General features: G+C 43.3%; 1 protein-coding gene across 6 annotated transcripts in view; it reads left to right on the top strand.

Moving 5' to 3' along the window:
• Positions 1-25351, top strand: part of Pkhd1 (PKHD1 ciliary IPT domain containing fibrocystin/polyductin) — a 507380-nt gene that overhangs the window by 66750 nt on the left and 415279 nt on the right. For 5 of the 6 annotated variants that reach the window (XM_045156514.1, XM_045156512.1, XM_045156513.1 and 2 more), the window contains 5 exons: positions 3374-3504; positions 8142-8277; positions 19305-19506; positions 20433-20500; positions 22277-23884. In XM_045156514.1, coding sequence (XP_045012449.1) covers positions 3374-3504; positions 8142-8277; positions 19305-19506; positions 20433-20500; positions 22277-23884 — 2145 coding nt within the window. The remainder of the gene's footprint in view (positions 1-3373; positions 3505-8141; positions 8278-19304; positions 19507-20432; positions 20501-22276; positions 23885-25351) is intronic. The other variant, XM_045156516.1, reaches the window with a different exon arrangement.

Genomic DNA, 25351 nt, shown 5'->3' with positions numbered 1-25351 from the left:
AGCATCTTATAGAATTTAATAAGACTACACATTTCAGTGTAGTCTTAAATTGTATGTAATTATTTTTTTTAAAAAAATTTAAATTAGTTTTGGTTTTTCAAAGTAGTGCCTCACTCTAGTTCAGGCTGTCTTCTGAGTGCTAGGATTAAAGGCATGCACCCCTCAGTTTATATTTTATTTATTTTATTTATATGCAACTTGAATTTTAACATGTTATAAGAAGCACAATGCATTATTTTCAGTGAACAGTCTGTTTATCTCAGCTTTTGTTTTCAAATTCGATTAGGTTCTTTCCTTCTGATTCTAAGGAATTTCTTAAGTATTAAGAATACTAGCTTCTGGGGCTGGAGAGATGGCTTAGTGGTTAAGGCACTTGCCTGTCTAGCCTAAGGATCCAGGTTCGATTCTCCAGGTCCCACTTAATCCAGATGCTAAAAGTGACACACACATCTGGAGTTCATTTGCAGTGGCTAGAGGCCTTGGTGCACCCCCACTCTCTCTAATACAAAACCAACCTCCCCCCCAACAAAACCCAAAAATAAATCTTAAAAAATTCATTAAAAAAATAAAAAAGAATGCTAGCTCCTTACATATTTATTATTTGTCTCTTATACTTTTACAAGTCATAAATATTTTTAAGTGATACAGTATGTCTAACTTTATGGCTTTAGGGCTTATAAATAGGTTTTAAATTCCTGAAACTGTTATGAAAATAAAAATTCTGCTCTTTCCTTGTTTGTTCTGTTTTATGTCTTTATGTTTAACCATTTGATTGGTCTGGAGTTTGCTTTTAGTAAAAGATGTGAGGTAAAGATTCTAACTTAATTTTTAAGTGCTGTTCACTTATTTTATTTACTCAAAAGTCATTCATCTGTGATGCCATGTGGCATGTTCATCATATCCTCCAGCCCCATATTTCCCTGAGTTTCTTTCTGGACTCCCCATTCACTTAGATGTATCTGAGCATGCTCTGCCATTGCATTTTAATCACAGTTGTTTTTTAAGTGTATTTTAATGTCTGGCAGAACACTTTTTAGCTCTTATTTTTAATTTCTATTTAATTATTTTGTTTGCTACTTGCTTTTCATTGAATCTTAGAATTATCATACCTTGGGATGGAGCGATGGCTTAGCCATTAAGGTATTTGCCTGCAAAGCCAAAGGATCCTGGCTCAGCTCTCCAGGACCCATGTAAGCCAGATGCACAAGGGGGCGCATGCATCTGGAGTTAGTTTGCAGTGGCTGGAGGCCCTGGCGTACCCATTCTCTCTCTCTCTCTTGCAAATAAATAAATAAAATATGAAGTGAGTTTATTATTAAAAACAGAATTATCATGTCTAACATATAAAAATTCTATTGTATGTTTAATTGCAATTTTATTGATTTTTTTTAATTCAGAGGAATTATGATGGTCATTCTATTCATGCTGGCTTCCTTATCTCAGTGGTAACCTACCTGTGACATTCTTCAGCAGCATTTCTAAACTTTCTTTAATTTTTTTCATCTTCTTGAATTTTTCAGGTTATTTCTAAATTTGTATCATAATTATATTGTTATTGTGTATTGATTTTTTTTTTCCCCTTCTGTTCTGCCCAATGTAGTCTGGCTCTGAGTCTTGGAGCATGCTACATATTTGATGTCAGGGTGTTCTTCCTGTGCAGTCACATTCTTCCTACAGGGTTGTGTAGTGGTTTGAATTTGGTGTCTGGTATGAACTCCCGTGTTTTGAATGCATGGTCCCCGCTGATGGCAGTTTTGCAGGTGGAGTCTTGCCAGAGGAGGTGTGTTATTGGGGGCCGATTTAGGGGCAGCATAGCCAGCTCTCCCCTTGCTGGGGATAGTTAGCCCGCTCTCCTGCTGCTGTTTTCCATCTGCTGTGGCAAGACAGTGATGCCCAGTCCCTGCTCATGCCACGCTGCTCCTGCCGTCATGAACGCTCCCTGGAGACTGTAAGCCAAGCTAAATACTTCCTTCCACCACTTGCTTTAGGGAATATGTTTCATCCCAGCGACGAGAAGGTGGCTACCACCAACTGTCCTTAGTGGCGTTGGGTCCCCTTCTCGGCATCCCCGTTCTCTCTCTTCAGGCACACGTGTCTAGGTGATGCCTTTCGCGGATCTGATTGCAGGTCAGAATCACTTCTCTCAACAGCGACGATGCCATATGTGGCGGTGCATGCCCGTAGTCCCAGCTATTTGAGAGGCTGAGACGGGAGAAGCACCCAAGCCCACAAGTTCACAACCAGTATAATCAACATAAGAAGAGCTTGTCTCAAAACCAAACCCAAACAATGGGAATGGGGAGATGGGCTCTGCAAGCCTGCTGCCTAGAGTGTGGATCCCCAGCACCCATGCAAAGCCAGTCACAAAGTGGCACACGCGCCTATGATTCCAGCTTGCCTATGGCAATGGGAGATAGGGTTAGGAGAAACCCCAGGGCAGAGCTTGTGGATGAACTCACCCACTGCTCCCAGCAGCAAAAGAGAGAGAGGCCCTACCTGAAACAAGGTGAAAGGGGAGAGCCAATACCTCAAGGTCATCCTCTGGCCTCCAAATGTGTGCTGTGGCACACACGTGTATATATGAGTGTGTGTGCATGCGCGCACACTTGTGCACACACACGAAGTCAAAAACCTGAAACCCAAATAAATAAGTTTCTGCTTATCATCCACTAGACGAGGAAAGCGTTGTGAGGTCAGTAGGGTTGGCATCGTCTCTCTTCTTCCTACATCTGCGGTGAGGAGATGGGATTTCCGGAGTACTTGCTTGCTGGCCAGCAGAGAAGTCCTCATGGACGAGGGCAGTACCACCAGCCATTCTCACATCCAAGATGTGGCATAAAATCGCCAAGTTGGAAAGGTTCCTGAGGAGAATGAACTCAGGGGCAATATTACAAATGAGCTGCCTTAAGTGACAGAGGGACGGAGGCCCTGGACCCGCCGCTGCTCCTTTTTCTATCATGCTTTCTTGGAAAAAGAATAAGTTTTATAGGACAGGCAGGAATAATATTTTAGAATATAGGGCAGCAAACATTTTCTGATATGATCTGCTTCTCTGACTCTTGGCAATAGTTCTTCTTATGTTTTATTCTTAAAAGTCTCCAGGACGCCTTACTGTTTGTTTTTTTTTTTTTTTTTTTTTTTTTTTTTTTTTTTTACCCTCTAGTCACTACGTCTCTCTCAATGTATGGTAATTTATATATTTCAATTATTTGACTCAGTCTTTTTTTTTTTTTTCTGTAGTGTGAGCATTACCTTACGTTTTGTTTAAAGACTTTCATATTTTAGCTTCATTTCATCCTCTCCTGGGGGTGATTTGCATTTTGTTGGCCGACATGGCTGTGACTCCCTTATAAAAGTGCTGCTTTTGTTTCAGGAGGACTCTGGGCCACCATCCGAGGCTCTGGTTTGGAAGGTGTTAACCTGGTGTTATTTGGATCTCAGTCTTGTACTGTCAATGTCACTAGCAGCAATTCACACAGAATCCAATGCAGAGTTCCACCCAGGGTAAGAGGAATTCTTTGGCATCTTCCTGTAGCTGGGGGGCCAAATGTGACTGACAGAAAGTTTTCAGTAAATTACATGAATACTACACTGTGTGAACTGAACTTCTTATCACGATGGTGTACTTACTTATATTATTTGTTATGTTTTGAGAGGGAAAACTGACCTCCATCTCACAATTTATATCAGCAAATTCCTTTAAAAATAAGGCAGGGCTGGAGAGATGGCTTAAGTGGTTAAGGCATTCACCTGCAAAGCCAAAAGATCTCGCTTTGACTCTCCAGGACCCACGTTAGCCAGATGCACAAGGTGGCGCATGCATCTGGAGTTCATTTGCAGTAGCTGGAGGCCCTGGTGCACCCATTCTCTCTGTCTACTCTCTCTCAAATAAATAAATAAAACGTATTGAAAAATAAAAAATAAGGCAACATAAGCAGTCCTAATATACACTTTTAATGGGTATTAGTGCCACAGAATAAATCGAAGTTGCACAATATTGTGTTTTCAGGCATGGATGCGAATGGTGTAGAATTCCTGGTTCCTGTGAAATATCTTCTTTTTTGTTCCCTACTGCTTCATTTCCTCCTTAAGAACAGGTCCCTCCATTATGGAAGAGGTGGCCGAAAGAACGTGAGAGCAAAAGGAAGGGGAGAAGTGCTTCACAGTACTGTCTTCCAGACACCAAGTGGCTGTGGCATAATGACCTCACAGTAGTTGATAATACCTACATAGACGTGTCATGCATAATAGGAGGGAAAGATGATGGCATGAGAATGAATGAGGACAGAGTGGAAAGGAGAAAGGATTCAGTGGAAGGGGGATAGGAGAATGTTACAAAGAAGGGTAATGGGAGGGAGTTATGATCATGCTATATTGTATATGCATATGGAGGTTGTCAGTAACAAGTTAAGGGCCGGGCAGATGGCTCAGCTGTTCAGGACACTTGCTTGTAAAACCTGCTGGCCAGGACTTGATTCTCCAGTACTCATGTAAGCCCACGTAAGATGCACAAAGTGGCTCACATAACTGGAGTTTCTTTGCAGTTACAGCAAGAATCCCTGGCATGACCATTCTCTCTGTGCTTGCCCAGAAATAAATATTTAAAAAAAATTAAGTTAAAAAATTATTAAATTCTAGCTGGGCATGGTGGCGCATGCCTTTGATCCCAGCATTTGGGAGGCAGAGGTAGGAGGATCGCAATGAGTTCGAGGCCACCCTGAGACTACATAGTGAATTCCAGGTCAGCCTGAGCTAGAGTGAGACCCTACCTTGAAAAACAAAAACAAAAGCCAAAATAAATATATTACATTCTAAGGTTAAGGCACTTGCCTGCAAAGCTTAATGAGCCCTGGTTTGATTCCGCAGTACCAGATGCACAAACGGTTCATGTTCTAGAGTTCTTCTGCAGCGGATGGGCTTTGGTGCACCCATTCATTCTCTGTCTCTCTCTCTCTCTCTGCTTGCAAATAAATACATAAATAAAAATGTTAAAGAAATAAATAAAAACAGAAAACAAAATTATCTCCCCGCAATAAAGATAGGTTCCTGTCTCTTAGTTCTGTCAGGGCTGTCCCAGGCCCACCGAGGGACTTGACGTCTGACTTCGCAGCAGCGGTTGGTGCCAGTGGCACTCAGAGTCACCGATGGACTTTATATTGCGTTGTCGTTAGCGTCCTCAGCATGCCTAACATAGCTGTTGACTGAACAGACAAGGACCCTAGAAGACAGGGTTCAGAATTCTATTTGCTCACTGGTCTTACCACTTTACCTCACCTGGTTCCTAAACTATGAAAAGCTAGCTTTTATGTGCAAGTGGATGCAATTCCAAGATGGCATTGTTCTGTAATTTGCTGAACTAGTTCCTAGGTTTGGGCTTTAGATCATTTCTAAACTTTCCATATTATAAGCAATAGATGTTTGACCATCCTTCTAAACTGTAGTTTTGAAAATAGTTATGTCAGGAAAATTAGTCTCAATGTTAGAGCTTTTGGTACACAGTATCTTATTGCTTGATATTCTAGCTCGGTTTTCACTCTAAGCATCACTGTGTAAGTCTTTTTTCGCAGCTTGGTCAAATGTGAGCATTATCAAAATTTACTATATGTGTCATTTAATAAGAAAAGTATATTTTAGATTTATTTTAGTGAGGGGAAACTAGTAAGAGAAAGCTAGTTTTTTTTTAAAATTATTTATTTGCAAACAGAGAGAGACAGAGACAGAGAGAGAAGAGAGACAGAGAAAGAATGGGTTCTCGAGGACCTCCAGCCACTGCAAACGAACTCCAGACACATGTGGCCCCTTGTGCATCTTGCTAACGTGGGCCCTAGGGAGTTGAGACTTGAACCGGGGTCCTTACGCTTCACAGGCAAGCCCTTAACTGCTAAGCCATCTCTCCAGCCCCAGAAAGCCAGTTTTTAAAAATTCTGATAAAGTTAATACATGGGTAGGTTAAAATGAAAGTTAAGAGAACAATTATATTCTTTTCCTTTTAGAAACACTTTTAGTTATTATTAATTTTTTGTAAGTGTGTGGTGTGTCTGGGTGTGTCTGTGTGTCTGTGTGTATGGAGGCCAGAGGTCAAGGTTGGATGTTTTTCTCCACTGCTTTCCACCGTCTCTATGGAGACAGGGTCTGTCGCTGAACCCAGAGCCAGCGTAGCTACTCAGTTGGCCGTGGGACCTGCCTGTCTTTGCCTCACAGTGCTTCGCTCACAGGCATGAGGCTGCACGCCGGTATTTATATAGGTTCCGGGAATAAGGTCTCCGGTCCTCACACTTGCTCAGCAAGTGCTTTGCTCATTACACCGTCGTCCTGGCTCACTTTTAGTCCTTTTGACTATTACCACAGTAACTTTTTAGCAAAAACACTACAATATTTTTGTATCATTATAATTATCTAAATGATGCTAGCAGAAATAGAGAACATCTATCTAGTTTTTTGTTTTTTTTTCCCTAATTTCTTTTTTCCCTTAACATTTTTTTCTTTTCTTTTTTAATATTACTTTAGTAATATTAAAGAGAGAGACCGAGAGAGAGAGAAAGAGGGAGGGAGAGAGAGAGAGAATTGGCATGCCAGGGCCTTTCAGCCACTGTGAATGAACTCCAGACATGTGCACCCTCTAGTGGTGCATGTGCAACATTGCATGCTTGCATCACTGCAGCTGGGTTACATGGGACCTGGAGATTTGAACATGCATGCTTAGACTTCATAGGCAAATGCCTTAACCACTGAGCAATCTCTCTAGCCTGACATTTCTTTTTAAAAACTATTTATTTATTTTCAAGGAGAGAATGAGAGAGGAGAGAGAGAGAGAGAATATGTGCACCAGGGCCTCTAACCACTGCAAAGGAACTCCATATGTATGCACCACTTTGTGCATGTGGCTTACATGGGAATTGAACCTGGGTCCTTAGGCTTTGCAGACAAGTTCCTTAACCACTAAGCTATCTCTCTGGCCCAGTATTTCTTATAATAGAAAAGCACCATCTTACAAATAAGTTTCATTATGTTAGGTACTCCATTTTCTTGATGGTCTCTTTTCTTATTTTGACCTAGATTGGGTGGTTTCTAGTATTTATTCTGTAGATTTCATTCTAATACTTCCTTTGACTGCTTATATGAGGAGATTTACTGCTTCTTAGAATTCATATCTTTTTCTCTTTGACTATTACTTACCTATGAGATCAAAACCTTAAAAAGCATCATCCAAAGACAATGTAGGAGGAATTTTTCTGAGTACTTCCATGCCTGAAAGTACTCTTCACTCATGATTATAGTTTAGTTAGATATAGATACTGTTAAAATCACTCCCTTTGCTCCCAGAACAATTGGTGTACTAATTTCAAATCTTCTTAAAAAAATTTTATTATTTATTTATTTGAGAGTGACAGACAGAGGGAGGAAGAGGCAGATAGAGAGAGAGAGAGAGAATGGGCACACCAGGGCCTCCAGCCACTGCAAATGAACTCCAGATGTGTGCGCCCCCTTGTGCTTCTGGCTAACGTGGGTCCTGGGGAATCGAGCCTCGAACCAGGGTCCTTAGGCCTCACAGGCAAGCGCTTAACTGCTAAGCCATCTCTCCAGCCCTCAAATCATTTTTATTTACCTTTTAGAGCATGGCCTTCTGCATCTGCTCAATATTCCACTTGTCTAATCTAAGTACTTGTTATTCTGTGTGAGTTTGTGTGTGTGTGTGACAGAGAGAAAGAGAGACTGAGAGACTCGAACATCACAAATATACCCTGTTTGGTTGAAAATAACCATTTAAACTATTTTAAACCTGGACTACTTCTCTTCCCTAAAATGAAGCTGAAATTTGATTTAAAAAACATTTAATTAGTTAATTTATTTATTTGAGAGGGGGTGGACAGAGAGAGAGGAACAGAATGGGTATGACAGGGTCTCCAGCCCCAGAAACTGACATGAACTGCAGATGCATGCACCACCTTGTGCATCTGGCTTTTGTGGGTATTGAGAAATTAAATCTGGGTCCTTAGGCTTTGCAGGCAAGTACCTTAACCACTAAGTTACCTCTCCACCCCCCCTTTTAAGAAGTATTTTATGTATTTATTCAAGAGAGAGAGAGAGAGAAGATGGGGGGGGAGAGAATAGAGATCTGATTTTTAAAATTTGTTTTTCAGGGGGAAGATGGCTACATTGTGAATGTGACCGTGGTCATTGGGGACCACTCTGCTGTTCTTGTCAGAGCGTTTATTTATGATCCCTCTTTAAATCCAGTGATTGTGTCTTTAAGCAGAAACAGAAGCAGCATAGCTGGTAAGACACAGGCTACTATAAGTTCTTTTTCATTTTAGAACATTGATCCTATTAAAAAGTCAATTAATGGCTCATAAATTTATCATATTATTTTATTTAATTAACTTTTTAAAAGTTTAGCACAAGCTGTAGTTACACTTACTGTCTTCTTCAGCCTGGTCTTGAACCCATGACCCTCTGCCTCAGCCTTCTGAGTGTTGGGATTATAGTCATGCACCACTGTGTATATTCTGTTTAAAATATTTTTTGTTCATTTTTATTTATTTATTTATTTGAGAGTGACAGAAACAGGGAGAAAGACAGATAGAGGGAGAGAGAGAGGATGGGCGCGCCAGGGCTTCCAGCCTCTGCAAACGAACTCCAGACGCGTGCGCCCCCTTGTGCATGTGGCTAACGTGGGGCCTGGGGAACGGAGCCTCGAACCGGGGTCCTTAGCTTCACAGGCAAGCGCTTAACCACTAAGCCATCTCTCCAGCCCATCCACTGTGTATATTCTGGGTGGGAGTTTTTTTTTTTTTCCTGAAAATCAGGGGGCTTTTTGTTTTGAAAAGTTAGTTGTTATTAATCTTCTCATTTCTGACTTCTCCCCTGTAAGACTGGAGAAATTTCCATCATGAACTGGTGTGAGTATTGAGTAAACTCAATAAATCTTTATTGGACACCTAGTTGGTACTAAGAACATAGACACAGAATATTCCTTAATCCTTGCCACTAATTTATAGGAGTTTTGGCCTCACTTTACAGACCAGGAATAGCAAGAATAAGTACCTTGTCTGAAGGTAACTGTCAAAGCTGAGATCTGAACCCTGTCTGTGTGCAGAGCCCGAGCACGGAGCCACTCAAGAGCGTGAAGTCCTGTCTGGGCAGCAGGCTCCACTGTTATGAAATAAGCAGGTATCCTGTCAGCCCAGAACTTCTTCTCTGGGAGTTACTATATTAAGAGAGTGTTTCTTAGAACCGTCCATACGAAGTCAATGGAGTTACAATGGTTTTGTGATGTTGTACCAGTATCGATCGGGGAAAGTAGCAGGCATCGACACCCCCTCCTGGTTAATTGAATGACAAATGATAGAGAAGTTTTGTCTAAAGGTTTATTATAAAAGGACCATCCTGTTTTCCAAAGAAAAAGCCTGACCTCAATTTTTCTGGTACTGTTTGCATGCTCCATAGCTCGAGACTACATAAGTAGGAAATGTCCTTGAACTTCTCAGTATTATTCATCTCAGACAGCACAGAAGACTTTTCTGCCTCAGGTGAGCGAAGTGTGCAAAATTCCCCAGTGGTCTAGACTCTTCCCAATGAGGTAGAAGAGGGAGGAGGGAGCTCCATGTTTCATTCAGATTTCAGTGATTTTGGTTTTTAATAAAATTTTCTACTTATAATGAAAAGAGTAAATACAATGTATTATTGTCTCAAAGATATCTAGGATTAGCTTGACAATTGACCAAGAGCCCAAGAACTTCACATTATTGATATATTTGATAAGATGCATTCTTTTCAAAGTACATACTTGCATTTAAATCTTCCCATGGGCAGAATAAAGAACACGTTATAAAGTCCATAAAGTGTTCAGCCTATTGGGAAAGTCTCTTTTTAAAAAAAAATATTTTTTAATTTTTATTTATTTATTTGACAGAAAGAAAGAGGAAGAGAGAGAGAGAGAGAGAGAGAGAGAGAGAGAGAGAGAGAGAGAGAGAGAGAGAGAATGAGCACCCCAGGGCCTCCAGCCACTACAAATGAACTCCAGATGTGTGTGGTCAACTTGTGCATCTGGCTAATGTGGGTCCTGGGGAATAGAACCTGGGTCCTTTGGCTTTATAGGCAAACACCTTAACCACTTAGCCATTCCTTCACCCTGAAAGTGTCTCTCTTTTTTTTTTTTAAAAATTATTTTTATTTATTTATTTGACAGTGACAGACAGAGAGAGAGAGAGAGAGAGAGAGAGAGAGAGAGAGGGAGAGAATGGACGCTCCAGGGTCTCCAGCCACTGCAAATGAATTCCAGACATGTACGCCCCCTTGTGCATCTGGCTAGCGTGGGTCCTGAGGAATCAAGCCTCGAACTGGGGTCCTTAGGCTTCACAGGCAAGCGCTTAACCACTAAGCCATCTCTCCAGCCCATGAAAGTCTCCTTTAAGTTAGGTTGTTACATAGCTCCATCCAGGATATGATGATGATGATGATGATAATCAGAAGATGAGATAAAATGGAAGAAAAAGAGAAGGAGGTATTGGGAGTGGGAAGGGGGTAATGTATCGGAGGATGAGAGTGGATTCTGTCAGAAAGAACTGGATCTGAATGAATATTATCTCCACAATTTGTTAAAGAAACATGTGATTAATTAGTTTATTTGAGAAGTGTTTTTGTGAATTTGGCAGACCTCCAAAAGAGAAGACTTTTACAAAGCTACATTTTATATTTTTATTTATATTTATTCATTTATTTCTTTGAGAGAGGGAAAGAGGCAGAGTGAAAGAGAGAGGGAGAGATGGGAGAGAGAGAGAGAGAGAGAGAGAGAGAGAGAGAGAGAGAGAGAGAGAGAGAGAGAGGAGAGAGAGAGGGAGAGAATAGGCAGGCCAGGGTTTCCAGCCACCGCAAACAAACTCCAGATGCATGCACCACATTGAGCATCTGGCTCACATGGGTACTGGGGAATCCAACCGAGGTCCTTTGGCTTTGCAGGCAAGTGCCTTAACCACTAAGCAATCTCTCCAACTCCAAAGCTACATTCTACAATGTGGTCAGACAATATTTCTTTTGGACAGAAAATAGAATAAGGTACAGAAATAGCTTTGTCACTGCTCCATGCATGTCAGATTTGATCGCGATTTGATTGCTTTGCAGCCTGCAGACGGCTGAAGCCTAGATGGCAGCTGGGTAACACTCAGCAAGTGCTTGTGAGAATATGCTCCTGTGTTAAGTTTACACTTTGTTACTTAGGTTGCAGTTTGCTATGTAGGGAGAGTGTTAGTTATGTAGCTCAATCCTGAAGTCAAGTATTTGACAACAAGAAGCACTTAACTGAAGGTTTTGTTTCCTCTTGCCGTTGCAGGGGCAGAGCCCATCATGGCCAGGAAGGCAGGGAGGCAGGAGGAGGAGGGCAGTTCATCACATGGCATCTGCAGTCAGGAAGAGACAGTGAACAGGAAGTGGAGCCGGGCTATAAAGCCCCAGGGCCCAACATTAGCTCCACCTTCTAAAAGTTCCAGAGTCTTCCCAAATAGCACCATCGGCTAGCAACAAAGTGCTCAACCACACAAGCCTGTGGGGAGATATTTCACATTTAAAAATATAGCATCCTATCCCTGGCCCCTAAGGAGTCATGGCTCTATCATGATGGAAAATGCCTTCAGTCCAACTTCAAAAGTCCTTACAGTCTTTTAAAATATTTTTTTATTTTTTATTTTATTTTATTTTTGATTTTTGTTTTTTGAGGTAGAGCCCCACTGTAGCCCAGGCTGACCTGGAGTTCACTATGGAGTCTCAGGGTGGCCTCAAACTCACAGCGATCCTCCTACCTCTGCCTCCTGAGTGCTGGGATTAAAGGTGTGCGCCACCATGCCCAGTTAGATTTTTTAATTTCTCTTTATTTATTTGAGAGTGACAGACAGAGAGAGAAAGAGGCAGATAGAGAATGGGTGCGCTAGGGTCTCCAGCCACTTCAAACAGACTCCAGATGCATGCACCAACTTGTGCATCTGGATTATGTGGGTCCCGGGGAATCAACCCTCAAATCAAGGTCCTTAGGCTTCACAGGCAAGTGATTAACCACTAAGCCATCTCCCCTTACAGTTTTTAATAGTCCCAACCCTGCTCAAAAGCCTAATGTCTCTTCTGAGAATCAAGGTCATCTCTTAAATGTTACCTCCTGTAAAATAAAATAAAATAAAATAAAATAAAATAAAATAAAATAAAATAAAATAAAATAAAATAAAATAAATCATAAAACAAATTACATATTTCCAATATACAATGGCCCACAGGAAACATTCCCAAAGAGAGGGGCAGGGGCATAGCAAATCATGATCAGACCAGGGTAAGATTGAAACACAGTAGGGTGAACACCCAATCCCACAGGTCTGTGTCTGCTGCCTGGGACTTGTGGTGGAATTGTCTGAGCTCTGAAGGGTTCCAGCACAAATAGCCTTCTCTCCTGGGCCAGCTCCACTCCAAACTTTGGCACATGTCCCACGGTCCTGTCCTCTACAGCATTCTGGGGTCTCCGTTGCATCTTAAGTTTAACCTTTACAACTTTACACAGGGTGTAAAGGGCCTCCTTGTAGGCAATCTGACCCTAAACCATGGTGCATTTCTCACCCTTGAATCTTTCAGCCTACTAAACAAGTACCATGCTGCTGATAATGCCATTTCTGCAGCCAGCTTGGGATGACTGATGCTGTCAAGCTGCATCTATGAAAGTACTTTTCAAGGCAGTTGCTTTTGAGTGGAGAACCTCTTCTGTATCAATCTCCTTTCCAAGATCTCTCCTTTCAAAAGAATATGCATTCTTACCACATGGAGCCTTCAATGAGTGGGGCCTTGCATGCAAGACACCTTTCCTATTTTCCCAATAAAGAAAGTGAGGGCTCTTTTTAGTTGCATTAATTTCTTTCATGCCTAACAGTTACAGATGTCTGGCCATCTGCAGTCCTCTTGCTCAGAAGTCAACTTGCTCACAAGTCTCTCCTCTCTAAATGTCACTATTTTCATATCTTTCTGTTATCTCTAGCTGTGGTTCTGGATAAGAACAGTGAGTTGTGACCTTGCCACAGTTTGAATGCCACACTGCCTTGCAATTTTCTCTGCCAAACAACTTAATCTGTGACCTTTAAGTTCAGTCTCCCTCAGGTTCTCAGGACTTGGGCAGAATGTAGCCAAATTCTTTGCCAGCATAAAACAAAAACTGCCTCCAGCCCAGTTCCCAATAGAATCCTTGCTTCCTTCTGAAACCTCCTAAGCCAGGCCTCCACTGCCTTTCTCTCAGCATTCTGGTCTTTCAGGCTTCTGTCAGAATAGCTCCTTAAGCTTTGCTTAGAGCATTTTAAGGCTTCTCTCAGTCAGAGTTCCAAACTCCTCCACATCCCTCCCACAAACAAGTTCCAAAGGCTCACAAATCAGCGGTGCTTCGCTCTGCTAGTTATTCCACTTGTTGCTGTGACAAAATACATGAAAATAAGAAGTTCAGGTAAGGGAGGGTTCATTTCAACTTACAGTTTCTGGGGTCTACAGTCCATCCTGGCGAGGAAGGTCTGGCAGCAGATGGGGGAGGCCAACTTGTTGCATGGCATCCCCAATGAAGAAGTGAAGTGGGGTGGACTATAAAACCTCAAAACCCAACTCTAGTGACCTATGTCCTCCAGCAAGAGGTTCTACAACCTTCTGAAACATTGCCAGCAGTTGGAAGCCAAGTGTCCCCGCCGCACACACACACCCCTATGGTGGACATTTCACATTCAAATCCCAACAGACACCTGAGGACTTGAGGCTACCCCTGGCCAAATTTAGATCAACTTGACACGTAGTCACCCTTCTGTATCCACAAGTCAATCAACTGTTGATGGAAAATATTTGTAAAAATTAATGTTTGGGGTTTGAGGAGATGGCTCAGTGTCCTGAGATGATCTAAGATGAGCTGAGTTCTATTTCCCAGCACCCAAGTAACAGCTGGAAGCCGAGTCCTATGGAGAGCAAAGGCCAGAGAATTGCTGGGGCTCACAGAAGTGGCAAGGTCCAGATCAGTGTATCTCAAGGATAAATGTTTGCATGGGTGAGAGGAAGGGCAGTTGATGTGCTTCTCTGGCTCCTGCATGTGTGCATAGAGCATGTGCAGCCACACATACACATGCATGCACATATCAAACACGCCATGCCATTCATAGTACATGTGCAAAAGAAAAATAATAAAATGTTTGCAGTAAGTGTGTGCAACCGATTTTGTTTGTCACCATTGTCTATAATATAATAGCTACTTATATAGCATTCACATTGTATAGGGTGTTGTGTCATCTAGAGATGGGAAGGGATGTGTTCTGGTTCTATTCAAATGCTTCATTTTCTCTCTCAAGTAAATAAGTAAACAACAATAAATGCATATAAAATACAGGGGCTGGAGAGATGGCTCAGCAGTTAGAGCACTTGCCTGCTAAGCTTAAGGACCTGGGTTCAATTCCCTAGCACCCACATGCCGGATGCATAAGGTGGCACGTGCATCTGGAGTTTGCTTTCAGGGGCTAGAGGCCCTGGTGTGCCCATTCTCCCTCTCTCTCTCTTTCAAGTAAATAAATAAACAAAAATAAATAAACAAATGCTTCACTTTATATAAAGGACATGAGCATCCTCAGATTTTGGGGTTACAGAAGGTGTGTGCTCTGGAGCCAGTCTCCCATGGATAATAAAGAGTGATAATGCTTAAAAATAATTTAGTTTAATATTTTAAAAATTAGCATACAAAGTAGTGTTGTAATATAGCATTTTGATATAAATTTTGTTTGTTGGTAGTGTTGTTGTTTTGCAAGGTAGGGTCTCACTCTAACCCATGCTGAGCTGAAACTCACTTTGTAGTCCCAGGCTGCCCTTGAACTCAAGGTGATTCTCCTACATCAGCTTCCCAAGTGCTGGTTCTAAAAGCATGCACCACCATGTCTAGATTTATGGTTTTTGTTTGTTTGTTTGTTTTTTCGAGGTAGGGTCTCACTTTAGCTCAGGCTGACCTGGAATTCTCTATGTAGTCTCAAGGTGTCCTTGAAGTCACGGTGGTGCTGGGATTAAAGGCGTGCACCACCATGCCCGGCTTATGTATTTTGTTTTCGTTTGATCTTTCATCCTTATTCCCCTCTTCCGTCTCTCTCCCCACTGTTCCGTTGTTTTCTCCTCGTAGGCCTCACTCAGCTTTCATGTCGTATGGTATGACGAAACTTTCTGAGCAAGATATTTCACTTTCTTTATCTTTGGTTTCTGCACTTGCCAGGTGGAAATAATTCTTTCAATTTGTAAAAATGGGTGACAAAGCAGATAGAAGTACCCGATACAGAAAATGATGTGGAGGAAGCCCTTAATAAGTACTCTGTTGAAATGAATTCCATGCTCGCTAGATACTGAATGTTATATAAACAAGTCTAATCATAGACTGTCTACATTGGTCTTCTATTTTTATTTTAGAGAGAGAGACTGAGAGATACACAGAGAGAGGAGAGATAGAGAATTGGTGCGCCAAGGCCTCAGCCACTGAACTCGAATGCCAGATACTTGTGCCACTGGTGGACATGTGTGATCTTGAGCTTGCCTCACCTTTGTGTATCTGGTTAACGTGGGATCTGGAGAGTCGAACATGGGTCCTTAGGCTTCTCAGGCAAGCGCCTTAACCGCTAAGCCATCTCTCCAGCCCACCACTGGCCTTCTTTACAGTACCCTGGGGTCCTCTGAGCCTCAAGGGCCTGTCCTTGCCACATTTAAATTTGTACATATCAAATTGCTTTAAATACAACCAAAGGAAGCATATATTTCTCCATTTAGAGCCTGCTTGCCCTGTGCACAAAACTGCACCAAATATCAGCTACCCATAGGTCACATAAGCTTGGGGGCCTCAAACTGCTGATGCCCCTTGAAAGTCTCTTGATATAGACTACTCATAAGGCGTCTGAGCCATATCATATCAATTATAAACTCCATCTCTGATGTCTGTCTTCTGGAGTTTCCTTGTCTTCCTCCCCTTTGAGATTCAGAATGGTGACCCTGTAGTGTGATCTCTGAAAAGTCTCCTACGGTGAGAATTCCTTCTCCTAGGGAACCTGTCAAAACCCCAGCCCAATAAAGCTTGTTTTGTGCTGTTACCCTGTGGCCCATTTTTCCTGGTCCACCCTAAAATATGTTGAACTTGCCAGACTTCAAAGTAGAGGTTGGAAAGACTGGAAGAAGTAAGGACGGTATGTAAATGAGGAAGAGTATGATGTCCACTGTGCTTTGTCATGTGCGGCACACAAGATATGGAATCTAAGTTACAACAAACCATATGCCTTCATGTTGACAAAACCCTCAAAGCTGGAGAGCCCAGTGAGCCCCCCTTTCTGCAGTCACAGAGTAAAAGTCCAGGATCTGAATGTAGACCTGCCAAGTCACATCCTCTCCTTGTCAGTTCCCTTTAAGACATTTCTTTTTTCTTTCTTATTCATTTAGCTGTGCTGTCCTATACTTGGCTAATGAGACTTTAGAATTTTTTAAAATCCCAACCTATGCATGTCCTGGGGCATGGAAGGCCAAGACGGTCCTTCCCACCCGTGCAACTTCCTGCATGATTTCTGGCTTTCATTAGGATTCTGTCATTGTCTTTTTTAAAATTAGCATACATAGCGATAGGTTTATTATGGCATTTCCACACACAGTCTTGTTGACCCTCCTCTCCTTTTCCCTCCCTGTCCTCATGTCTCCTTCCCTGTATTATCTTTTAAAAAATATTTTTTATTTTTATTTATTTATTTATTTGACAGAGAAAAAGGGAGAGAAAGAGAGAGAGGGAGGGTGCTCCAGGGCCTTCAGCCAAGACACGTGCGCCCCCTTGTGCATCTGGCTAATGTGGGTCCTGGGGAATTGAACCTGGGTCCTTTGGCCTTGCAGGCCTTAACCGCTAAGTCATCCCTGCAGCCCTGTTTTCTTTCTTTTTTTTAATGTTTTAAAAATATTTTTATTTATTCCTTCTCTGTATTTTCATTTCGACTTCAAGATGTGAAGGAATAATTCAGTTACATACTTCTATTGCACAGAAGACTTTGGACGTTCTCTCCAGAACCTAGTAGGCATCTCTTGGGAGTGGCTTTTCGGGTGTTCAGCCGCAGAAATGGAACTTGGTTCGTTTGCTGGAATCTAGGCCTTGTCTACACACACCTGTCTCCTGACAAGATAGTCAATTGTCTTCCTTTCTCTTCACCCACTGGGTGACTGAGCAATCCAAGCCCACACACGACTTAATGCAAAGTGACAAAATCTTAAAAATTGAATTTAAGTCCCTTCTTCACTATCATCAGTCTTGGTGTTTTCACTCAAGTTGAATCAAGCTCTGTACTGAATATAGGTACTGTACCATGAAACTGTTCTTTTTAATTTTTTATTTATTTACAAGAAAGAGAGAGAGAGAGAGAGAGAATGGGTATGTCAAAGCTTCTTGTCACTACAAATGAATTCCATTTGCACGTGCCACTTTGTGCATCTGGTTTTATGTGGGCCCTGGAGAATTGAACCTGAGCTAGCAGAGCTAGTAGGCTTTGCAAACAAGCTCCTTTAACTGCTGAGCCATCTCTCCAGCCCTCTAATACCTTTCTCAAAAGTCTGAATAATGAGCCGGGTGTGGTGGCGCACACCTTTAATCCTAGCACTCGGGAGGCAGAGGTAGGAGGATCGTTGTGAGTTCGAGGCCACCCTGGGACTCCATAGGGAATTCCAGGTCAGCCTGCGCTAGAGTGAAACCTTACCTTGAAAAAAACAAGTCTGAATATTACTCTTATTGGGACAGTCTCTCTGCTTAACAGCCACTTAGAATATGTCTTCTATGAACGTGATTTTATTAGCCACTTCACTCCTTTGATGACTCTTTGAGGGCAGGGTCTGTTGAGACATTATTGTGTCTTCCTCAGGGACTCAGTAAATCTTTCGGTTGGGAAGATATGAGCGAGCATGTTCATGAGATGTGTAGCACTTTAGTACAGTTGTTAATTACACTAGAAAGCTCTTGAAACACAAACAGAAGGATGGGTTCAGGCCTTAGCCTTCCATCACTTAGCTGTGAGACCCCAGTTTCTGAGGCTTAGTCGTCTCCGATTCAAACTGCTCATCGTATTAACTGTCTCCCATACGTCAGCAGGGCAGTCAAGGGATCCGATGGGACAGTGTGCAGAGCTGCTCGGTAGCCCTTGAGCTGTCACACTCATCTACGCCCTTAGCCAGTGCACCGTGCGATGAGCCACACTTTCTACCACTGCCAAAGAGAGTGTTAAAGGACACAGGGCAGGTACCATTTCCTAGTTATGAGGACAATTAGCGTCCCCCCAAACTTGGCAATTTACCTTTACAGATATATAACTAGTACTCTTGGAGTACAACTGTTTTGACAATTTTGCTTTTTTACAAAAAAAAATACTTTATTTTTATTTATTTGTCAGAGAGAGAAAGAGAGAGGGAACAGGAGAGGAGGGGAGACAGAGATTAGGGCACGCTTGGGCCTCTGGCTGCTGCAAATGAGCTCCAGATGTGTGCGCCCCCTTGTGCATCTGGCTTACATGGGTCCTGGGCTATCAAATCTGGGATCTTTGGCTTTGCAGGCAAGTGCCTTAACTGCTAAGCCATCTCTCTAACCCGACAATTTTGGCTTTTTGACATCCTTGAGATGTTAGTCTACAATTTATTTATTCAAGAGAGTCAGATAGAGAAAGACACAGACACACATGCACGCACGCACACACACACACACACACACACACACACACACACACACACACAGAGAGTGAGTAAGGGTGCTCCAGGTCCTCCTACCACTGCAAACAAACTCCATATGAATGCACCATTTTGCGCATCTGCCTTTAAGTGGGAACTAGGGAATAGAACCAGGGTCGTCAGACTTTGCAAGCAAGTGCCTTTAACCACTGAGCAATCTCTGCAACCCTAAATACCAAATTCTTTTTTGTTTTGGTTAATTTATTTTTGTTTATTTTTATTTATTTATTTGAAAGTGACAGATATAGAGAGAAAGAGGCAGATAGACAGAGAATGGGTGCGCCAGAGCCTCCAGCCACTGCAAACGAACTCCAGATGTGTGCGCCCCCTTGTGCATCTGGCTTACGTGGGTCCTGGGGAATCGAGCCTCGAACCAGGGTCCTCAGGCTTCACACACAAACACTTAACCACTAAACCATCTTTCTAGCTCCCAAATTCTTAATTAGGGAATTATGCACAAGGATGACTGTGCATTTAATCCTAAAAGACATAGGTGGTTGAGGCCACAAATCCAGGCTGCTGTGGTAAATAGAGGCTTCTCAATGCAGGAGGTGCAGTCATTGTCCTTGGGACGGCGCGGCCGCTGCCGGTGAACGGTACAGACATGGATGTGCGCGTCCGGGTCCGGGACACCTCCGCTCAGGTTCGCGCTCCGACGGCTCAGGGCCTGGAGGCCGTGCTGCCTGCGCTGCCGGCAGGTGTCTACACGGTGTCTGTCTCCGTCAACGGGGTCAGCCTTCACTCACAAGGGTAAGGCAGACTCTGTCATTCGTTTTGGGTCTGTTTGGCAGATGAGGAAATCATCTGGGGACTCAGTTTTGAGTTACGTCTTTGACATATATATGTATATATACACACACATATATATGTGTATATACACATACATATATATACACATATATATGTATGTGTGTGTGTGTGTGTGTGTGTATATATTTATATTTATATTTATATTGTTAGGGATAATGACCTAAGAGTCATCACATGACCTGGGGAGGCTTGCTTGATGGAGAAAGAGCTTTCTGAAACTTGATTGAGGCAGGTATCTGTACCCAAAGAAAGGAAGTCTGTGCCTGAGATTTTTTTTTTAAAATATTTTATATATTTGCAAGCAGACAGACAGGAGAGAGAGGAGAGAGAGAGAGAGAGAGAAGATAAAGGGCACACCAGGGCACCTCGCCCTGCAAATGAACTGCAGATGCACATGTCACTTTATGCATCTTGCTTTACATGGGTACTGGGGAATCGAACCTGGGTTGTTAGGCTTTGCAGGCAGGAGTCTTAACTGCTGAGCCATCTTTCCAGCCCTGTGCCTGAGATTTTTTTAATAAGATTGCATCTATAGGTTTTAATAAATGTGTTATGTGATTGCACAAGCTGTGTTTCTTGCCTTAGCCCTCATCCACCTCTTTGCCCAGAAATCCCTCTGTCTAGTCGTTCTTCAGCAGTCTCCTCTCCCTACCCTGTACAGCAGTTCAACTGTGTGGGCCTCATGTCGCCACGGGAGACTGGCCCAAGACCATGCCCCACCCATCTCCTACCCTTCCTTCTTTCTCTATTATCAGTACCATTTGTATTTGCTTCTCATCATTATTGTCTTCCTCCCCCTTTCTCTCAAACACATGCATCTCTTGCACCTTGTTTATCTCTCTCCTGATAACCTCTGTGTTCTGTAGGGTTGATCTCCACATCCAGTACATCACGGAAGTCTCCAGCATTGAGCCTTGCTCTGGGTCCCTCCTGGGTAAGTGGCTCTGACACTATGTGTATTTTACCCAGCATGTCTGTTTAAGGGATATTCGGATTTTGTTCCTGGATTAATTAGTAGGAAAGTTCAGACCCATGGGCAGCTGGGAGAGAAGCTTCTTTTTGGTCTTAGATGAGCCATGCTCTTTAACTTGTAGGAACATTTGGTGAGGCCGAAGTTCTCTAAGCTTAGAGAATTAAAGATTTTTTTTTTTTTTTTTTTTGAAAAGGAGATGTGCCTGGCTTTCAGTTCCTAACAGAAGGGCTGAAACAACTCACTGACAGGAAGCCTGCTCAAGCAGGTGTCGGGAGAACAAGGAACGAACTTCTTAGGTTAGCCTTCTGCCTTCTCAGGGAGAGGAGGAAGGGGTTTGCGCATCCCTTTAGAGATGCAGATGATAGACAAATACTCAGGCATGCAAATAAGCAAGGGAGATGTAAGAACATGAAAGAAAAATCCATACGACTATTCAATTTCAGAAAAAAAAACCCAAAAGCTGCATATTGACATGTAAACAAACAATAACTGTGGTAGTGTATAAAATAGCAAGTTATTCTTTCTGAACACAGGACAATAGTTTTTATATGAATTTGGTTATGTTGGGTTATATTGCTCCAACACACATCCTGAAAATGGGGTTTGTTCCCTGATTAGCTCTCAGTTAGAAAGTGAGACAATTATCTGTGAATTACAACAGCAATTTCACCAGCCTGAGTCAATGGCTTTCGACCTCTCATACATATGTAATGGGTGCATATAGAACATATTAGAACACATGACACTTCACGTTGATCAGAATATTATATAGAATAATACAGAAGATAAGCAGAAGGCTTCTGTAACTTTTAATTTTTTTTAATTAATTAATTAATTTATTTGAGAGCGACAGACACAGAGAGAAAGACAGATAGAGGGAGAGAGAGAGAATGGGCGCGCCAGGGCTTCCAGCCTCTGCAAACGAACTCCAGACGCGTGCGCCCCCTTGTGCATCTGGCTAACGTGGGACCTGGGGAACCGAGCCTTGAACCGGGGTCCTTAGGTTTCACAGGCAAGTGCTTAACCGCTAAGCCATCTCTCCAGCCCTTCTGTGTGTGTGCTTATGGAGGGCAGAGGATGGCCTTGAATATTGTCCCTCTCGGGGTGCCATCCTCTGCTTTTTTGAGATAGGATGGCTCATTGCCCTGGAGCTCGTCCAATAGGCCCCGCTGGCTGGCTTCGCCTCCCCAGTGCTGAGATGACAAGTGTGTGACACCACACCGGACTTTGATGCTGGCTTCTGGGATTGAACTCAGGTCCTCATGCGAGTAAACATTTTTAAGGGCTGAACTATGTCGTCAGCCTCTCTTCAGTGAATTTTATTTCTCTGGCACGTAAGCTGAGTGCACATAGAGCTATGTCCATACACTCCACACAAATATAAAGAATATTGTGCTGGATAATATAACAAATGACAAGACGATTAAGGAATTTGATTTTTCATTAGCATTCAAATCGACAGAACTGGTGGTTTCTTGGACATTCGAAGGTACCCTGTTTACCTTAAACATTGAAAACATCCTCCTTATACTAAAATTTATCTTATTTTACTATGGGGTGAATTTTGGCTCATCTGAGTCCTGTCCAGAGGGTCACCAATTTAACATTGATGGGGGGCAAGGTGCAGTCACTGCAATTTCGTGTTCTCTGCTTTCTACTTGGTCGCACCAGAATTTACAAAGGTTCTTGAAGTTTGGAATATTAGCTTCTAACTTGCCTCCCATATTCACATTCTAGGTGGAACTGTCCTCAGCCTCTCAGGAATAGGGCTGAGCACAGAGCCGGCTTTGATGCGGGTGCTTGTGGGTAAGCGGCCCTGTGACATTGTGAAGCTGACAGAGATGAACATCTGGTGTAAGACTCCTCCGGCTTCCACTCCGCCCAGTGCAGACGCTCTCACTGTCCCAGCACAGGTGGAGGTCTGGGTTGGCAACACGTCCTTGACCCAGGCACCTGCATCGAGCTTGGTGGCGAAGGGCCTTACCTTTGCATATGAAGCAGCGGCAACTCCAGTGGTCACTGCCCTGTGGGGAGAATTCACCAATGACAGCCTGGGACTCTACGTGGAAGGACACAACCTCTCCCAGGCCGTCATTCTTCTGGGCAACTTGGAATGTGACATTCAAGTACAGCCTCTTGGTGGCAATATGACTGCGTCTGGGTGCCACTTTCCTCTCCGCGATTTGGAGGCAGGCACGTACCCGCTCCAAGTGCATCACAAGAAGATGGGGTTTGCTGACATGTCCGCGGTGCCCCAGCAATTTGAGGTGACACCTCGGATAACAGCCGTCTTTCCGATGCATGGTTCCGTATGTGGCGGGACAGTGCTGACTGTGAAAGGGTTCGCCTTGCGTTCTCGAAGGAGGTCCATTCAGGTTGACCTCTCGGGCCCTGTGACCTGTGCGATTTTGAGCGAGGGAGACCACACCGTTCAGTGCCAGATCAACGTGGTGAGTGACCACTTGCCAGGAGCCTCCTTCACGCTGAAAGTCACAGTCCTGGTCAATGGGCTGACCAGTGAGTGTCAGGGGAATTGCACATTTTTTATGCAGGAAGAGGCAACTCCTGTTGTGGATGTCTTGAGCATAGACACCAGTGGGTCTGTGACCACGGTGCTCATGAGGGGTCAGAGGCTGGGCACCACGGCCCATGAGCCAGCAGTGTTGGTGGACGATCGTCTTTCTTGCCTCGTAACTTTCTTCAATGCGAGCCACGTAGCATGCCTGGTGAGTGATCTGACCCCTGGACAGCATTACCTGTCATCTCTTCACACGAGCACCGGCTACGCTTGCTTTTGTAACGTGTCCAGGCACTTCTGCATTACGCCTCGGGTGTGGGATTACTTCCCCAGGAACTTCAGCGTCCACGGTGGAAGCCTTTTGACCCTGGAGGGCACAGCCCTGCAAGGACAGAATGCCACCTTGGTCTACGTTGGTGCCCAGGCCTGCCTCACGGTGAGCATCAGTTCCGAGCTCATCCAGTGCTTCGTTCCTGCAGGAAACGGCTCTGTCGCTCTGGAGATTGAGGTGGATGGAGTCTCGTACCACGTGGGAGTCATTGGACTCAACAGCGCTTTCACCCCAGAATTGCTTTCTGTTTCTCAGAACCACAGCATCCTAACCTTCACAGTGGCCCGGATCTCAGGGGCTGCCAACGTTGACCTTTATATTGGCACATCACCCTGTGTGGGTGTCCAAGGCAACCGAACGGTTCTGCAGTGCCTGGTCCCTTCGCTCCCCGCTGGGGAGTACCCCGTTAGGGGCTACGACCACAACAGAGGATGGGCCTCATCCGTTCTCATTCTCACCCTGAGGGCTGCGGTGACAGCTGTGACTGGGAACTTCGGTAAGTAAAGCAAGTAAGACTGAGCGGCTGCGCTGGTGGCGCGCGCTTTTAATCCCAGCAGTTGGGAGGCAGAGGTAGGAGGATTGCCGTGAGTTCGAGGCCACCCTGAGTCTACGTAGTGAATTCCAGGTCAGCCTGGGCTACAGTGAGACCCGGCTTCATAAAACAAACAAAATAATAATAATAATAAATTAAAAAAAACAATGAAAGCAAGTATCAACAACACTGTGTGACAGGCGGACAGAAGGAGAGAGGACAGGTGGCTCCTTACAGTCCTGTTTTCTTCCACAGATTTGCCTTCGTCATGCTTCACTTGTGAGTTTGGTTTTTCATCAGAGAAATTATTTATGTTCTCTAAGCATTTGATTGTATTTTAATTTAATGCCTAAACCTCGCTGGACATATGTTTTCAGTTAAATAATATTTATAGAAGCTCATACTTTGATAATTTATGAACATGGTACCTTCACCTATTTTTAGGTTTATATGCCATTTGGCCCAATTATTTGAAATTTTTCACAACATTTATTAATTGCAGCAAAAATCAAAGAAATAGAGGGGTATATTAAGCAATAGAAACATTTTTTTTTGAAGTGGGGTCTCACTCTAGTCCAGGCTGACTTGGAATTTGCTATGTAGTTTCCGGGTGGCTTTGAACTCACAGCAATCCTCCTACCTCTGCCTCCCGAGTGCTGGGATTAAAGGCGTGCACCACCACTCTTGTCTTATTAGAAACATTTTTTTTGTTGTTGTTGTTGTTGTTGAGGATTCTAGGTAGCTATTAAAACAAGCTAGATTTATGCAGGTTGGGAAAAATATTTATGCTGTACTTTTAAGTAAGGAAACAAGTTTAAGAATAATATACACATAACTGTCTCTTTGTAATATATATATATATATATATATATATATATATATATATATATATGAATGATAGGGTTGGGGGAACTGTTGTTTTCATTTTATGATATCTTGTATAGAACGTTTGAATACTATAAATAATTATTACTTTGTTATGCAAGTGGGCCGAGTTTTACAAAGTCCTTTAACATAACTGAACCCTGTAGGGCAGAGCCCAAGTGGGGAAGCGTGTGGGAGGCCTGGAGCTGTAGGCAATTGCACGCACTCCGCTAGGGTGGAGAAGGATGTGCTTCAAGAAGCCTAGAAGAAGAGGAGGAGGGCTTGCAATGCTGTCTTGCAGACACAAAGTGGTCTTGATATTCATGGCCTCACAGTGGCTGACACTACTTACACAAGACCTGCATAATAGGAGGGGAAAAAATAATGATGAGATGAGCCGGGCGTGGTGGCGCACCCCCTTAATCCCAGCACTCAGGAGGCAGAGGTAGGAGGATCACCATGAGTTCGAGGCCACCCTGAGACTCCATAGTGAATTCCAGGTCAGCCTGAGCTAGAGTGAGAACGTACCTTGAAAAAGAAAACAAACAAACAAACAAAAAGATGAGA

Source organism: Jaculus jaculus, chromosome 8 (assembly GCF_020740685.1).
Source record: "Jaculus jaculus isolate mJacJac1 chromosome 8, mJacJac1.mat.Y.cur, whole genome shotgun sequence".
Taxonomy (NCBI): Eukaryota; Metazoa; Chordata; class Mammalia; order Rodentia; family Dipodidae; genus Jaculus; species Jaculus jaculus.
Note: the sequence above shows the minus strand (reverse complement) of the source record. Positions and strands in the feature narration are given on the sequence as shown.